The following is an 18,396-nucleotide window of genomic DNA, read 5'->3' as shown; positions in this document are numbered from 1 at the left end:
TCACAAGCCCAGATTCTTTATTTAACAAATTACGTTAAATAAAGTTTGCCATTTAAGAGTAACCGCCAGGCACGGCGATAATAGGTGCACCTCCGAGCTGCCCATCCTGCCCTACTTCTGAGTGCAATCAATGGCAACAGCTGTTTTCCTGTCATTAGTTGGGGAATTAGGAAACAGTTTAGAACATATGAGCAGCTGTAGCCTCTGTAGCTTTTTCTGTACTTCAAAGTGGAACTAGCTCCAGAGTGACAGGGCAGGAGGAATGCTAGAGGGGAAGTAAAGCATCTTGTGCACAATCTGGCAGCTATCTTTGGGGCCCTTTTCTGAGGCAACACTGAGATATTGCTCTAGTCAGCCTTCTCCTCCAGATATTTTGTCTATAGTTCCCATCACCTTAGCCAATGGTGAAGGATGAAGGGAATTGTAGCCCCAACATCTGGAGGTCCTTAGGTTGTGCGAAGGGTGCAGTAGTGAATCAAAGCTGGAAGTGGCTACCATGCCAGTTACTTACATACAAAACCACCATCCTAGGCCTCTTGTAAATGTTGTGTTTAGGGCCAATGCTTATGAACTAGTTGCCATTCTTTGGTGTGGAAGGGAAAGTGCAGGTGTTACCAATTTGTGGGTGTTACCAATTCCATTCCCTTTGCTGTGGCCACTAATTCATTCTAGTTCCGAGAGCTACTGTTGGCTACTCTGGGACAGGTTATCAAGTGTCCTAGGATATTGGACCTCAGCTATAGGTTTAGAGTACCTTGCAGCTCATCCCTGTACCTGCACAGGCGCTTATATTTGTTGCTCCAGCTGGCCCATAAGCATCACTTCCAGGGCAAAGGTCACAGGAGAGCTGGCCTTCTTTCTCCTGGTAGGTCCCTGGAGGGCAAGGGACACACTGCTCCATCTGACCATGGTAATACGTTCCTTGCAGGCAGCTAACTAAGAGAGAGGCAAAAGCGCTAGTGACACATGTGCCAAGACAATGCCCAAGATAACCCTTGTCTTTCTTGCAGGACAGAGACCCCAGGATCTCTCCTTGCCCATGTTACAATAATACAGCTCAGGCCCTCAAAAGAATGAGCACAGTAACCGTATCTATTGTCTGTAAGCACATGTGGCTGCCATAGATGTTAGATTTGGCAGCAATGGCATCAGAGCAGCAGTGTAGCACTAAAGGCTTGCAGTTAATATGCAAATGGTTCTTTTACTCTTCCTTTCCTCACCCCCAACCAATTCAGGTTGTTTCCTTACCACACTTAGGTCCCAATCTCTCCTGTCCCGGCCCACAGCTCTCCTGCCTCTCGGGAGTCATGCTCAGCTTCCGTGCCACTTCATATTCCATCCCCGAAAAGCGGATCAGGAACCGTTCCTGGTTTATGGATTTCTTCAGTGCTTTGATTGCCGATTTCAGTTTTTTCTCAACCTTCTGCCGCACACAGTTCAGATTGCAGCTGGCTGGAGATGAGGGAATGAGACTGTGCTGTTTAACCTAGCACTAGGAAGAAGAAACCCCATTTCCAAAGACAACCTTATGTCCCTTTTTATTTCCAGCTGCTGTTAAATCAGCATAATCTATTCCAGTCTCATGCTAGGGGAATGGCCGTAGTTCAGTAGTACAGCACACATTTTACATGCAGAAGATTCTGGCTGAAATCCCAGGCATCCTCAGTTAACAGGATCTCAGGTAGTGGAACAGGGAATGACCTCTGTCTGAGGCCCAGCAGAACCACTTCCAAACAGAGTGCACCATGCTGGATAAATCAGACCAATGGTCTGAGTCAGAAAAGGGAAGCTTCATATATTTCAAATTTCCTCAACCTCATCGCCCCACCCCCAGATGTTATGAACTAAAGAACTCGTCATATTATAAAGTTGTATCCAACTAAGTATACCCACTAAAATGAATGGGCCTAAGCTAGTAATCATGTCCATTCATTTCAATGAATTTGTGTATGTATATATTTATGACAAGGGAAGTGGGTGGCGCTGTGGGTTAAACCACAGAGCCTAGGACTTGCCGATCAGAAGGTTGGAGGTTCGAATCCCCGCAAGGGGGTGAGCTCCCATTGCTTGGTCCCTGCTCCTGCCAACCTAGCAGTTCGAAAGCACGTCAAAGTGCAAGTAGATAAATAGGTACCGCTCCAGCAGGAAGGTAAACGGCGTTTCCGTGTGCTGCTCTGGTTCACCAGAAGTGGCTTAGTCATGCTGGCCACATGACCCGGAAGCTATACGCCGGCTCCCTTGGCCAATAAAGCGAGATGAGCGCCACAACCCCAGAGTCGGCCACGACTGGACCTAATGGTCAGGGGTCCCTTTACCTTTACTATATTTATGACAGTGTGTGTATGCATAAATAAAACAAGACATTGCCTTTTCTAAACAATCTTTTAACAATATTTAGGAAAGTTGGGTCAACCAGTCCTTCTCTTGTACTCTCTTCTGAGATGGGTGTTCCTGGAACATGAGGTCTCTTCCTCATATTACTCTGTGATGTTGTCCCCTATCTCTGAGGGGAAAGCCAAGCTTTCTCAGTCACCTTCTCTACCTGTAATTTCTTCAGGCTTGATTTCAGCTTCAAACTCCAACGTGATGCGAGTCACCTCCTTGTTGGGGGAGTTGCGGGCACGGCGTCCTTTGCCCTTCTTGGATGAATCACACTTTAAGTTCACAAATGTCACCTGGCAATCTGAGCAAGGGGCTGCCCCACCTAGGAAAGATGGGGCGCGGTGTTAATATCCTCCAAGCAAGCTCTCTCTGAAATCCTAACAGGCATTTTCCTCTGTGACAACCAAGCAGGGCTTCTCTCCTTTATCCCGTGGCAGGAAGCTCATCGTTTTACTCCCATAACCTCCCCACACTAGCTAAGGCACTTTCTCAGGCACGACTTCCCAATGATACAATCCCACACAGCCATTTGTGGTTCTTTCCAGTAGCACCTTAAAGACCAACTAAGTTAGTTCTTGGTATGAGCTTTCGTGTGCATGCACACTTCGTCAGATACCTGACGAAGTGTGCATGCACACGAAAGCTCATACCAAGAACTAACTTAGTTGGTCTTTAAGGTGCTACTGGAAAGAAAAAAAAATTTTTTGTTTTGACTATGGCAGACCAACACGGCTACCTAGCCATTTGTGGTGTTATTGCTATCAGTTTTTTCCTCCGCACTACATCATCCTCTGTGGAGGGGAGGGCCCCCACGCTTAGGGTTCTTTTCATCCTTCTATCCTCTCTTTTCTGCTTCTGGGCTCTTACACATTCAAAGGCACAAAAGCATAAAAGCCTCAGCTATTCCACAGCTTCCCAACCACATGCCCATGAGTGAGTGCAGGGAGACTTGACCCCCAGAGCCTCAAGCTCCCTCTGTGTGTGGCTGGTTTTTAATAGTTGCAGTATTCAACTATGGCAAATGTGGAAAGCACAGTCCCCTGGTCCTTAAAAGCATCACAAGAGAATGCTTACAAGGACTGCATGCTAAATCCAAAGAGCTGCTTTCGTGACATACAAGACTTAGGACTGAAAACAACCCCAAGGGAAGGCTTTGAGAAGACATACAAAGGAGGGAGTACCTCACCTAGTGCAGCATTCCTGCCCACCTCATCCTGCTTGCCTTTCATGCGTGGGTGCAGGTGACATTTAGCATCCTTGATTTTGAAGGAAGCCTTTTGTTTGATTGGAGCAGTGACAGTCTCTAAAAGAAAAGGCAGGTGCTAAGTATCAGGGGAGCCAAGCGAGTCTCGGGAGGAGCCCTGAGGACTCAGGAGACCAAACTTACCAACACAGGGATGGCTGACATTGCTGGGCCTCGGTGGAGGTCCCTGCCGCAATATTGGGGTACCGCAGCTCACTGTGTAGCTATTGTCAGACTCTGCAAAGAGAAATAATCAAGTCGTAATCAGCGGAGGCCTGTGGCCAGATATTTCTAAATGTATGCCTGCATGGGCCTGTATTTGTAAGCCCAGCCCAGCCCAGCCCAAACCCCAAATGTATTTTTGAAAGATTAGCCCATGCCTGATCTTGCCCATCAATCATATGGATGAAAGCAGCCCAGTTTTGGCCAGAACCCGTTACTATGTTTCCCCACCCCCATGATTTCCATTCAGAAAGAATAAACAACCCACCAAAGAATCCCAGTGCAATACAAGCACATAAAAGGAGCACAGATGGTGCCAGAGTGTGGATAATCTGAGCAAATTCTCATGGCTCACAGCCTTGTGGGAGCCATTCATGAGTGAGATCACATATGCCTTGCCAGAGGGAGAGTGAGCCAAAGCTAAATGCATGAAGAGTACTTAAAAAGTCCCCAATCAGCCAGGGATTGCATCTGATGCAGTGGTAAGTTAACTCAGTCTGCCAGTCCAAAGATTTCCACTTGTGCAATGGAATGTCCCCATCCATCACCTCCCATGTACCCCCTAAATCTGTTTTAGAGGATTCCACAACCCTCCAGGGGAGAATTGGGAAGAGCATAGGCTGCACACAGTGGTGGGAGTGGGGGAGAGTTCCCGTTTTGCAAGCTTACATCCTTAAGCTAATGTGACAACTTATGTCCCAATGTGTATATTATTCAGCCTTTGGAATCAGGTGAACACTTTATGGACAGGACCACAACATCAGTGGTGGGCTCTGTTAGGGTATCAGGGCCTTGGCAGTTGCCCAAGGATACTAAGTACTGATGATGGCCCTGCACATGGGTTAAGTGCTATACTAAAGCAGCACAAATAACCTCTATTCACATCCCAGTTCTTTGTCAACTGTTCCTTCTCCTGCAAGTGTCACTGAAATCAAAGCTGAAAACCTCCAAGAGCTTATGTGGGAATAGAAAAGGGAACAGGCCATAGGACTGAGGAATGGAATTGAATAAGGCTTCAAATGCAGTAGAAAAATGGGGACAGAAGATTAAAAATCCTGTAGCAAGAGCCCGGAAGCTATACGCCGGCTCCCTTGGCCAATAAAGCGAGATGAGCGCTGCAACTCCAGCGTCGGCTACAACTGGACCTAATGGTCAGGGGTCCCTTTACCTTTACCTTTAGCAAGAGAATAACAGGGTCCCATAATGGCACAATGCCCACAAGCCTCCAAATATTGCAGCCTCTTGAATGTGAAGCTATTAAATTTCCTGGGGTGAAGGAGTGGCAGATTGGTGCACCTACCAGGTAGAAAGCGAGCCTTAGAGGCACAGGTGAGGGAGCAGCTGTCCTTCTTGCCATTCTTGTTGCAGGTAAGTGTGGCTCGTGGAGATACTGCACCAGCCAAACATATCACCAGCTCTGAAGAACAAGCAACAACAGACAGCAATGATAGCAATATGCAGATGAGATGGTGTAATTTTAAAAAGAGCACACAAATATTGGGATGGCTACAGTGCAAAGCCAAACCTTGTTCTCCAGTGGAAGTAAATAGGCATTAGTCCACTACTACTACTACTGTACTACTGTTTCCACTTGTATCTGCTACAGCAACTTCTCTGCTTGTGTTGTACTGAGTTTTTCAGCTCACCACTGAAGGAATAAAGTCTAAAAGCATGCAGGGTCACTACTGGACCAGCAAGAGCAGAATCTGCTAAAAATTGAGAATGCCTGAATTTCCAAACACAGATTCTGTGACAGTTATTTAAGAATCTCATATTTCATTTTTGGACATGCCTCTCTAGGTTTTATTGTATTGCAGGAAAAAAAAACACCTGGGAATGTTCAACACATTTCTGCAAAACTTAAGCTAGTTTTCTGTGTTTGAGTAAAATGTTGTGGTTGCCTATTCTGCAATCTCACTCCTCTCGATAAATCACAGCATGGTGAGAAGTTTTGCATTACTGGCAATCACACAGCACCAGCCAGCGTGTGGAATTCTCATTAATAACTTTGTGGTTTTTAACAGCATCAGAATTTAAACTATCAAAACAGTGCCATACAACAATGCCACATTAAAATTAGTCTCCTTGTTCTCTGTTCAGTTACTACAGTAATTTTGTCCTCAGCTAGAACATTGCCTGCTGAAATACATTCTGCCTCTGGAGGGCAGCATGACCTCAGCCCTTTTCTACACTCACCTATGCAATCCTTTTTATTCCAGTGAAGTTTGCACCCAGCAGGGCAAGTACATTCATAGCTGCCAGGGGTGTTTATACAGCCAAACTTGCAGCCTCCTCGGTTGATGCTACATTCATCGACATCTGAAGGGCAACGAAGAGATGCAGTGAATATGACAACATAGTACAAATGGAACATTCTGATTAGAGTATCCAAGACTCTGGTTCCAGAACTATAATATGGGTTGGTAATCAGACAAAAAAGAACCAAGTGTTAAAGAGTAAGTGGGAAAGAGACCAGGGAGGGAGAGGGAGAGAAGACAATAAAAACATACGATAACCTCTGCTGCTGATTCACCTTGTCATTCAGGAAAGACAGCTGCAAGATCAAATATTCATATACTGTATATATTGTGCCATCAGCATACATGGGAGTTTACAGCATAAGTCAAAGACATAAGTTCCTGCCTTGAGGTGCTTCTGTTAGCAAAGTTTCTTAAATAAATAAGAGTACAAACTAGATGATCTCTGCAGTCGCACTTCCAACAGTTTACAAGTTTGTCAGTGGAGGAGAAAACAGAGGAAAACAGACTGGAAAAGGCTAACAAAGAATAGGAAAAATATGTAGCTAGAGGTATTGATACTGAGTGGAATAATAAGAAAAGATGACAGTCCCCCCTTGCACATTTAGAATGCTGCGCTCCGTGATGGTCACAAGGGCTTTCCATTCAGTGTGTAGCTCAGTGGTGGAGCATCTTGTTTGCATGCAGAAGGTCCAAAGTTCAGTCCTCCTGCCTGAAACTCTGGAGATCCACTGCCAGTCAGTGCGGACAATACTGAGTTAGATCTGGCTCAGGATAAGGCAGCTTCCTATGTTCCATTCACCAGTGTGCACACACCTATTATAGGTTTAGACTGGTAGACAATTTATTTTTTAAAGCATGCTGTAATTGGGAAGGCCAAACTAGAGCTTCATGGGAAATGAGCTTGCTGCTAAGTAGTGCTTAAGCTCCACATACAAACCTGCTCCACACACACTCCCAAGCATCTGGTGGAACTGCAGCCTAGTCAGTAATATGACCTTCTCAGCTTGTGGCAGTCCTTTTTCTGCCAGCCCATCCTGACTCCCAGTTATGCTGCCATTTGTGTCGCTGCATTGCCACAGGCTAAATTCATCTTTTGATATTTTACTGCTAATTCACCTTTTAGGTGGTCTGCCAAAAGCCAAGTTCAGCACTTAACATGCAATTGCACAACCCCATCAGCTGGTGGTAGTGACGTTTTAGAGGTAATGGAGGTCAGAGATATAAATAGGCCCCAAAATACATAGGGAGGCACATTTTGAAAATATTGCTTGTTTCCCTAGACCAGCCTTCCCTAATCTGGTGCCTTCCAGATGTTGTTGGACCACAACTCCCATCATCCCTGGTCACTGGATATGCTGATAGGATTTATAATCAGGGTGGGGGAATCTGAAAGGCACTAGGTTGGGGAAAACTGCTCTAAACCTATTCTAGGAAAACTTAGCAACTGTCGGGAAATGCAACCTGCTGCCTGCTTAGTCTATCTAATATTTCCCACAATAGAAAATGTCTAATCCCATCCATTGTACGGGAAGCCTGCCTCATCCCTACCTTTGCCAATAAAGAATAGGTAATCAACGATGAGAGAAAGAACTCATCAGACCCTGCTTTAGAGTCATTCCAGAAATCAAGAGTGTGACTGTGAGCAGAGATCAGAATAAAATGGAAAGGCTTGGTTGCTAAAGTTCAAAAGACAGCTGTGTCAGACAGTCTACCAGTGCTGCCCCCTTTCAGCAGCTCTCCCCATTATGGCACACAGAGAACCACAACCATGGAAATCAGTGCTAAAGGTCTAGCATGAAGCGAGCAAACAATGGGAGAGGAAGAGTCAAAACAACTCATGAAGGCAGAGCTTTGTTCTGAAACCTCCACTTACAAAGGCTTCAGTCTTCCAGGCTTTGCCAAAGCACACTCCCACACAATGGGGCACACTAAGGTCATGGGCTTTGCTCCCAACTCTTTGGAGTAGGCCGGGTGCTGACTCATATGGCACTGCCAAGCCATTCTTGGGCTTGGTTCCATTTCATCTTGTTTATTTATGTAACTCACTTTCTCCCATCCCAAGGGAGCTTTTAGCTAGGAGAAAGTTAGGAATGCACCTTGTACCCTTGGTGCATCTAGCTCAGTACTGCCTAGACCAGGAATGGGCAACCCTTTTGTTCCTGAGGGCCACATGCAGCAGCGGGTGGGTGTCCAGGGCCACATATAATGGGCAGGGCTGCACCTAGTACTGGGCTGTCATGGACTGGCTGGATGCATAGGAGTGGTGGAAGGCACCAGCTGGAGCACCCCAGGGGAAGAAGGCTCAGAGCCAGGGATTGGTGGTAGGATGACAATGAGCAGCCAAGGGGAGAAGAAGGAGCAGACTGGGAGGAGGTGCCAGAAGCAGAAGACGTAACAGGGTTTGGTGAGCAGGAAGAGGCTGTGGCAGAGGGCAGTTCCAACTCTGAAGCTGGAGTGGAATGGGGCCAGGAGAGTGAGGGGCAGGCTGCTGAAGAAGCCAGGGAGTCTCCCCCTCCTGCTGCAAGCAGTTCACCTCCCCCCGGTCTCCTAGAACACACAGAGAAATGAAGAGGGGGGTTGTGTGCTGGTGCTGTTTGCAACTGCTTGGGAAAGATCCTGGAGAGGGGGAGCCTTAGAGAGTGGGGGAAAAGCAGGGATCTTCAATCCTTGCAACTTGTTGGAGCAGGCCTACTGGGAAGAGTTGCTGGGATCACTAGGCCTGTGCCGTTTTGGTTTCTTGAATAAAGAGTTAACTTCACTGACACTGCGTTTTTCTTTGATTGCTGACTCACACTAGACTCCAGCTCCTGACTTGAGCAGGGGCAGAGGCAGGACAGGCATCTCCTAGGCTGCCCTCCTCCCCCCCCCCATTTTAAAGTACCTCCCCCTCCCTAGCTGCTTGGGATTACCAGGGAGGTTAAAGTCTGAACTCCCCAGCAATTCTAACACAGCTTTTTTTTAAAGGCAGGGTTCTCTTTGTATGCTCTCAGTATGGACCGTATTGAGAGCAGCAATGGGCTGCACTTGGCTGCCCAGCTGTGGTCCACAAGGACTTGACAGCAGGTCTCCAAGATGTGTTTTCCAGCCCTACATTAAGATGCTAGGGACTGAACCATTTTTCATACAAAGAACGTGGTCTGCCACTAAGTTACAACTCTTAGCTCTCACACTCTTCATGGCAACACATGCGAGTCTGTGAAGTTCCCTGAAGATGGAAAGAGGTAACACTTTGCTTCACCTAATTTCAGTGGTAAAGAATCCACCGCCCCCAGTATTTTCTGAATGTCACTCCCCTTTAGAATTCTGGTTCAAAACCATAATCCTGAGTGGAATGTGACAACCTTCCCCTGAGGGCAACAAAGGGCACAAAGCAAAGCCTGGTGGTGATAGCTGTCTCCAGTTATTTCCCATTTTTGTGTCCAGATGCCTCATACAGTCAACAAATGGGACCTGCAGCAAAATGTTAGGAGTGTGCAGTGTTGTTGTTCAACATTCCACCCACTCCAGTGCATTCCATTCCCCACCCTAGTTTTCCATTTCCCGGCCTCCCTCCACAGCCACTAAGCAATCTCAATCCTCATTGGGCTATTTGGGGGGATCTGACACCCCCCCCCCAATTTCTTGTACTACAAGATGGCAAATGGCATGCAGAAGAATACTGCCTCTAAAACACAGAGCAAACGTCAATCTGTGGAACCCAAACTGTGGAACCCAAACCCAAACCCAAATGATGTCTGTGCCAATTCATCTTTTTGCAAGCCACTTTTTGTAAGCTCATAAACCCGTGGGTAGCGATTGTCTTGTTTTGTTTTTATGCAAGCCACTCAGGAGGCTTTTTTTGGTGAAAGAACAGGCTACAAATGCTCTATATAAATAAATAAATAAAACAGTTTGTGGTATCGCATGTTACAACATCCTTTTCCATGTTAATCTCACAAGCAAAATGCTATAAAATAAGGAAGCTGATTTAAATTCAGTGACAAGGGCAACTGCAACTTGTGGGCTCCAGGTGTGATGAGGGTTTTCAACAAGTTTTGATAGATGTTACTGAGATTGCAAAGGAGCTAGAAATACTACCAAACTTTGAGACACAACAGGTTAGGGAAAAGGAGGAAGAAATGGCAGTTTGAGTATGAGGCCCAAGAAGAGGCACTGCGAGGACAAAAGTAGAAATTCAAAGTAGGTTTCTACTATGTTGTTTCAGTCGTGGCCATACAAGCTATAACAGCTCCACTATAATTCCCTATTTGGCTTCCTGTATCATATATGCAGTATCCATCAACAAAATATCTACTGAAGATGTACTCAAGGGCTGCAAGCATTTGGAAAAATCACTGATGCACAATGGAAACAAAGATATTGGCGCTGAAGTTCTGTGCTGTGGACTTACAGCAATAGCTCAAAGACTTCCAAGGCTTATGCCACCACAAGAAGGAAAAGCACACAAATTGAGATTTTGATGTGCCTGAAATTGAAACTATTAAGAGACTTAAATTTTAACATCATAATTCACAAAGATTATTTAGCAGTTTCAAATTTTGTGCTTTTCAATTTTTTCTACAAGACATCAGTTTTTGAGCACTGAAGTTAGCAATTAAAACAATTGTGGAGTGCAAGTAGCTAGCTTTGTCTAGGGCACAGAATAGCCCATCACTGGCACTGGGTTGGGTTAATAATCGTGTTGCACTCATGAGTCTGAGTTATCTCTGAAGCCTAATAATGATACTGATGGGACATATCTTTAATTTTTTATTTTAAAAGACCTGTCTAGCATATCCCTTTTAATTTCACTTCTATCTTCCTCCACAGGGTTAAATCTAATTTACTGTGGGAACACAGTATTCCTGGAGCTTAGTGTCCTAAACCAGCAATGAAAAATGGATTAATTGTTTGATGTGGTCTTGGATAAGATTCCTTTTCAGCTTTCAGTGTGAATCAGAGAATTCCAAAGAAGAGTAATGAATGTTCAAATAAGGCCATAAGTTAAAGCAGGAGAGCACAGAGTTAAGTCCTACTTTGGCAAAGCAAGATGAATGACAATCAAACTATCTAGTGGTGTCTGCCTGATCCTCTCTTTTTAAATAATTTCAAGTGATAAAGTTTATGGCTAAATATTTGATGTGACCAGAACTGGTATATACATCCGTTGTGGGGAAATCAGAAGGGACAAAATATCAGGCAGGGCCTAGAAACCTGTAGGGATGGTTGCTGCAGGTAGAATGTAAAAGTTGTTGTGGTTGAGGTAAAATAAGGCGGAAGAGGGGGGGAACACTGCGCACAAGAGCTTGGGATTAGAAGTGCAGTCCCCTGTAAGGTGGACACAGAGCCTACAAGGAACAGTAACTGAGGGTATGGTTCATGGAGGAAGGAAGAAGACGGGGAAAGTCCCACACAATTTGTACGGATGATACATTGCACTGGAATTGAGAGGGTGAGGGCTGAAGGTCATGCGATCAAGGAAGCAGAAGAGAGATGCAGGAAACCTCATCATACAAAGCCTTGGAGCAGGAAGGACGGTTTTTGAAAAGAGTGTGAAAAAGTGAGGAAGGCAGAAATTTGCATATTACTTCAGATTAACTGGGCAAATCTCTGGCTGCAGGTGTCTGGTATATAATTTAAGTTCTTAATCACTTACTGTAGCTGAGCCAAGGAATGCAAAATGTAGACAAGCCCCCCAAATACCAAAACCTTTCCATCTTGACTTACAAGCTTTGCAATATTTCATTGCCTTCATGTTACTGAGGCTAGGGCCCAAACAGCGCCAAGCAAAGCAGCAGAACAATCTTCTGTTGTGCTGCCTACATTTCTCTTGATAAAAATTGCAAAATGATGCTTGATTTCTTCAACAGGAAACAGCCCCCTTTCAAATGCCTAATTACTCATTTTTCAATTTGTGATATATTATAGCATCTAGCTCCTTTTCTATTCTGGTGTGTGACCTAGCCAGTTGCCCCCATCTCCCTTGTGTACTGATTTGTTTGGTTTATTTCCTCAACAGGTAACATGACACAGTGCATAAAGAAGATGTGCTATGAGCCTGGATGCCCACCCTTCAAATCAAATTCCTTAGGTAGTCTAAGGCAGCTGTACTTTCATATCATAGGTATGCATTGAGTAAAACCTTCTCTCTCAGCTGTGATCACACCATACATTTGAAGCATATTTATAATGCATAAAGGTAAAGGGACCACTGACTGTTAGGTCCAGTCGCAGACGACTCTGGGGTTGCAGCGCTCATCTCGCTTTACTGGCCGAGGGAGTTAGCGTACAGCTTCCGGGTCATGTGGCCAGCATGACTAAGCCGCTTCTGGCGAAACCAGAGTAGTGCACAGAAACACTGTTTAAAAATGTTATAGTGTATAACTTCCTGCAAAGTATATTGGGAGCTGTAGTTTATCCATTACAGAGCTTTCGTAGGGAACTGTATGTATGGTGTATACATAGTCGCCAGTCCCACTCCCAGAACCAAAATAAGATTAAAGGGTGGAGGAACCTTTACTTAGCCCTATAGCCCTTGTTTCTCTTAGGAGCGTTTCCAGTCTCTCTCTCTCCCCCCCCCCCCATTTAGCAATATTGCACCGGAAGCGTGCAGCCTCCTGCACATATGCATCTCAGGTCTATGATTAACAATGATATGAAACCTTCCTTTGCAAGCAACTAATTCAATACAATAAGCCTCTCCTAGCAGGACAATTAAATGTGACATTTCTCACAAAATATGCTAGTGATGCAGATACACTCCATCTACAACTGTCTCCTTGCAATGTGATTTCTGTGTCCACACCTGTGATCCATAGCTGGGCTCTGCCTGTTATCATGCAAAGGACTGAGCAAAATTGGTTGCCTAAGCAGAAACAGCTTCATCTCAAGCAAGTACAGAGGGGATCTGTACTTGGCAACCACAGAATGTTAGCACACTTTGGACAGACATCAAGTAAAGGTCCAGCATGCAGTTTAAACAATACTTACGAAGCTGCGTGACAACATTGGCACTCGGACAATATGCTGTTTTTGATTTGTGATTACATTTTACCACACTGAAGACCATGAATCTGCACCAGTTTGACAGGAGTGGCAAATTGAGCCCAACGGGCGAATTTGTGTTTTCAGTTTTCAGGTGCACTTCACTTTTGCCAGTCTGCATACTTTGCTTGCGTGCATGTTTGTGTGCGTGTAATTGCTGCAGTCTGTTTACGCATCTGCCTCAGTCTGTATAATCTAGGGCATCTTGAGAGAAATAACTCTCCCTTATATTTATCGTGGCAAGCCACACTGCTGCAGCAACACGCTCCAACAAACCCCTCCACGCCTTCCATCTGTCTTTCCATTTTTCTTGCTGGCACAACCCCAACCCTTTCCTCCCCCTCCATTGAGAAACCATAAAACTTTCTGAAGTTCCCCTCCACCCACCTCAAATCCTCTGCCAAAAACTCACAGTGGGGTTTTCCCTACTCACATCCCACTGGACAAGACACAAATCGTTCCTGTCACCTTGTTTATAGCTGCAGAGACAAATGTCTGGTCCTGCCACTCTCTGCAAAGAGTAGCAAACATATTTTAGGAAACATAATTCACTAAATGTGGTCTCACAAGAAAGAGGGGGGTGGGGCGGAAATCTCTCTTGTGGTCCAGGTGCAGGAATGGTAGGCCAGGCTTTAAGAAACCTGTTCAGCCCTTGCTTGGTTCAATCATTGGCTTGGGCAAGTCTCAGTTTAATTTTTGTGTAAAATTGGAATTGTTGTGTTAGAGCTGTTTTGTGGACAAATTATGTAGAGACTATAAAGAACATTCAAATGAAACATTTCTGCATAAACTATAGTATTCTCTACACTTCAAGCAAGGGCAAACACAGTCCATAAAATCCATCACATAAGCAACTCACCATACAAAGATTCTCTGACTAGGGCCACTAAGATGCATTGGGAAGAGATCATTAGTAGAGCACATGTATTAGAAGTAGAAGTTCCAAGGTTTCACCCTTAGTGATTACAATCAAAAGGATCTCAGCAAGATTAGAATACATCTCTGTCCAAGATACTGGGGAGCCACTATCAATATGAGCAGATCATGCTGGGCTATATGGCCCAATGGTGTGACTCATTATAGACAGCACCATACATATATATGTTTATGCTGATGATGTGAGATCCAACAAGTGTTTAGATTTGCAGAGTTTATCCTTGCAGTGAACAGACCTGCTTTTGTTTTCCTGTCTTAAAGGATAAGCCACCAGTATAATCCAGACAGAAGCACTGGGATACCAGACACCCAGTAATTTGTGGTACACAAACAGTGAATGACCTGTACTCTGAAAGGCTCTCCATGTCTGTGCTTTCAGATTTTCACAGGTCTATGTTGGTAACTTCACTGCTTGTATGGCCACCCACTGTTAACCTGGTTATGAGCTGATCCCGAACTACATTATTCTACTAATGTCTGCACCATGAAGCACGAAGGCAGGAGCTGCTGGGTCTAAACTGCAGTAATGTGCTGTATCACATCAGAGACACCACTCTACACGGTCATGTCTTTACACAGTCTAAATTTCATTACTAACAACTTCACAGAGTGCGAGGGAATGTCAAACTGAAATACATGACAGCAGACACGGCCTCGGTGTTTAGAATGCAAGATCCTCATCAATGGATTGAGCTCAATCTGAGCTATTAGCATCTTGCCTAAAGATTTCCATCTAACATGAGATACAGGAGAGCTATCTTTGATAAGTAACACAGCAGTTGTCTTACTGTGCCTGTGATCCACCATCACATAGTAAAGTGTCTCACTTCCAACTGAAGCCAGCATCAGTGTCTTCTGAAAGATACTAAGTATTCATGAATATTACCTTGCACATTAATAGGAACAGTTTTTAGTCATCTTTGAATTTAAAAATGACTTTACCTACCCAATGTGCAAGAACCGTTTTCTAACTTCTATTCAGCTCTTGGGCTTGCTGATATTCTCCAGGTTCTGTTTTCAGCTTAGAGCTGAATGATTACTGACAATATTACAGGGAGGACCCTGCTTTGGGTGAAGCAGAAACTACATGAGCAATGGAGACTTTCTCAAAGCTTACTGTCCATAAATGAAAACCAGTCTGAACTGGTCCCTTGGAGGTCAAAGGTCACTAGGCTTCAGCTTAGAACAGAAAGAGGACAGTTATACCTGAGAGAGGTAGAAGGTTTAAAGTTCAAGAAAGAGGTGCCAAAGAGGTCACAAAGAACAGCCAAGTCCCACTCATGCTTATCTGTCACACTGATACCTCCACAGTGGGTGAGTCCGTAGAGTGTGTAGCCTTTGTGACACAGGCACTGGAAGCTCCCTGGTGTGTTTACACAGATGTGGTCACAGGTTCTGTCAAAGGAGCATTCATCAATATCTGGGAACAGGAAAAGAGTGTATAAGCCACATTCCACCAAGTAGACGGTACATCCCTGAGGCCTGGATTATTTTACTTCCTCAATAACCAGAGATTTTGAAACTGTACCCATTGCCAGCAGTCTTTTGTCAAAGTCATTCTAACAGAAGCAAACACACACGTGTGTGTGTGTGTGTGTGTGTGTGTGTATGTCCAACTGCCATTATTTCCTCTGCAGTCTAGGCTGCATTGTTAGACCTAACCCCCTCAAGTAAAATAAGCACTGAAGTACACATATTCAATATTATTTCATGCACAGCAATTACTCCTTAATACTCTTAACCACAATGTTACACTAAAAATCATGAAGGTTGAAAAAGGGTAAAAGCCCAGCTTCAAATCTCCAGAGCTATGAAACTCACTGGATGACAACTGGGCCGGTCACACTCCCTTTCTGTCAGCCTAACCCTATCACAGGGTTGTTGAGGATAAAAGAGAGGGAACCATGTATGTTGCTCTGAGCTCCTTGGAGGAATGCTGGGATAAAAACTGCCTATCTGCCTGTCTGAATAAAGGGATCTTTCCCCCATCCTTTTAGTACATAATGTTTATGAGTGAAAAAGTGGTTCTAAACCATGCCAGTGACTACAAGTACAGAACTGGGGAGGGGAGGAAAGGTGGAAATCGTTTCTGACTAATTAGGACAGAAGTATCAGCTTGGGAGTGCGTCACAAGATTAGGGCCAACACATTCCTCAACTTTGTATACAAGTAAAAGGGCTGAATCTCAGGGCTGACACAAGAACCCCAAATGGAGCAAAAGGGCTGGGAATGGGAAGAGAGTTTGCAAGTTTTCCACTGCCACTTTCCCAGTGAGATGCTCAGAAGTAACCACAAGCAGAAAATATGCTTTCCCAGTAGAGTCTTTGCTGAGGGAGATGCCAGGGCCACCTATTCTTTTCCTAAAGGGAAGTTCACTGGCGCTGGAAGGCACAGTCTGTTGGCCACAGTCAGCCTACTGGCTTCATGTTTACGTCATTGGCTTCATTAACCTAATTGCCACAAACTCATAAAAAGAAAGCCATGAAGGCAGAACCTGGATGGAGATGAAAGGGGCCATAACCTAAGCATAAAGCAACTCTTCCCACCTCAACTCCTAACACACGCCCAGCTTCCCTAGGGCCAGGCCTTACGCAGTCAGAATAAAACACCTGCACTACATCACATGTTAGCAGCTGCCTTCCCCAGCCAGAAGGGAGGGGAGAACTTACAGCTGCTGATTTGGAGAGGGAAACAGGCCCTGATGTTGAACACAGCTGTAGACCCAAGCCAGTTGCCTCTTGAGGCCTGGGTTGTGACCTGGTATCATGTCAGTGAGCGGTGAAGTGTATGAGGGTTAGCTAACACTTTGCATGCCCAAAGTGCTATGTGTCTCCAAGGTATTTGTACAGGAAGAGAAATACTTTCCCCTTTTTATGATTAGTCATGCTGAGGTAAAGCATAGGAAGGGACAACTTCTTTAGCAGAGTGGGATTAAGCACTACTGGGATTTACAGACGATTGAGAAAAACGTCCCTCTTCCGTCAGACCTGGCTGTGGTCTTTGAGCTAATTGGATTTAAATGTTTTTAACTGCATTTTTTATACTGCAATTATTTAATGTTAATACTTCTTATAATGTTGCTTTTAACTGTTTTCTGTAAGGGTCTCTACAGTGAAAAGGCAGCAACTAAACATGAGTCAGTAAAATAGACTAGCCATGTTAATTGCATGGAAGCACACATTTACCATACATTTCCTATTCAAAAGGGAAAAAAAACACAGAAGTGAGAATAAATTCCCATTATCTTGGAAATGACAGTTTTGAGGACTCGGCTGTTGATCTCCCAAAAATCTACTGCACCTTATTTCTGAATGAGAGTTTGATTTTTTAAAAAAAATTACAATGAAATCGATCAGAAAGCTTAATAACAGTGCAATGCATGCCTATGCAGAAGTAAGCCCTACAGAGTTCAACTAGGCTTGCTCCATGGTAAGTGCACACAGGATTGCAGCCTAAATGTTGATGTTTTCCCTCCCCCTGAAAGAAAAGATAAAACAGCTTTACAAAAGTAGATTTGTTCAAATTAGAAAATTTGAACAAATCTACCTCTGTAAAGCTGGGCTGGCAGATCTATCACCAAAATTCTCCTCTTGACACCCCAACTAAACCTACTGGACAGGGTAACAAACCACAGGGAAACAGTAGAGTGAGGCAGCAGATGCTGGGTTATGGGGCCAGTGGCATCAACTCTCTCGCTTGCCATTCCTTCCAAGACCCTGTTCATTCCACTCTGTTGTAGGACACGTGGTCTGCCTGGTGCCCTCAGGTCTGGTGGACAATGCTGATCCATCACCTGCCAGCCCTACTGACTTTGTACATTAAATAGGAAGGAACCATCTTGTCCTTTGCTTCAGGCAGCAAAATGTCTAGGGCTGGCTCCTGGAAAGCAGCCACCAGCTTAAATACCCCCCACCTATGGATCCTCTCCTGCATGTACTCTGAAGATATGCTGAAGTAACATCTATTTCAGGACAGCAGGGTTTTAAACAGAGTGTCCAGGTGAAAAAAGACAGAACTCCTTTATACAAAAACTCCTGTTTTACACAACCATTAAACAGGGAACTTCAGCGGGTAAAATTCCCTCTTCTACACTACAAAGTTCATTTTTTTCACCTGGTTTTAAACTTTTTTTCAAAGTAAGAAAACCAACATTTATAGTGCTCAGAATGATGAACTAAAATTCATGTTTATGCATTTGTTTGTTTATTTTTAAATCAAGACAGCAATACAAACTTTACATTATTTTTTTCCAACAAAGCATACTGAGGACTAAGAAAGTTAGGAAAGAAGTCTGAGGGGATTAAGGGTGTTAATTAACTGCCATACAGA

General features: G+C 44.5%; 1 protein-coding gene across 7 annotated transcripts in view; it reads right to left on the bottom strand.

The window, feature by feature from the left end:
• Positions 1-18,396, bottom strand: part of SCUBE3 (signal peptide, CUB domain and EGF like domain containing 3) — a 114,146-nt gene that overhangs the window by 8,515 nt on the left and 87,235 nt on the right. For 5 of the 7 annotated variants that reach the window (XM_083617967.1, XM_083617965.1, XM_083617968.1 and 2 more), the window contains 8 exons: positions 15,371-15,487; positions 6,044-6,166; positions 5,148-5,264; positions 3,770-3,862; positions 3,569-3,685; positions 2,543-2,704; positions 1,249-1,452; positions 775-936 (listed from right to left, as the gene is read on the bottom strand). In XM_083617967.1, the coding sequence (XP_083474093.1) occupies positions 775-936; positions 1,249-1,452; positions 2,543-2,704; positions 3,569-3,685; positions 3,770-3,862; positions 5,148-5,264; positions 6,044-6,166; positions 15,371-15,487 (1,095 nt within the window). The remainder of the gene's footprint in view (positions 1-774; positions 937-1,248; positions 1,453-2,542; positions 2,705-3,568; positions 3,686-3,769; positions 3,863-5,147; positions 5,265-6,043; positions 6,167-15,370; positions 15,488-18,396) is intronic. The other 2 variants (XM_083617969.1, XM_083617970.1) reach the window with 1 other exon arrangement.

The sequence above is a fragment of the Podarcis filfolensis genome (assembly GCF_964270895.1).
Source record: "Podarcis filfolensis genome assembly, chromosome: 6".
Lineage (NCBI taxonomy): Eukaryota > Metazoa > Chordata > Lepidosauria > Squamata > Lacertidae > Podarcis > Podarcis filfolensis.
Note: the sequence above shows the minus strand (reverse complement) of the source record. Positions and strands in the feature narration are given on the sequence as shown.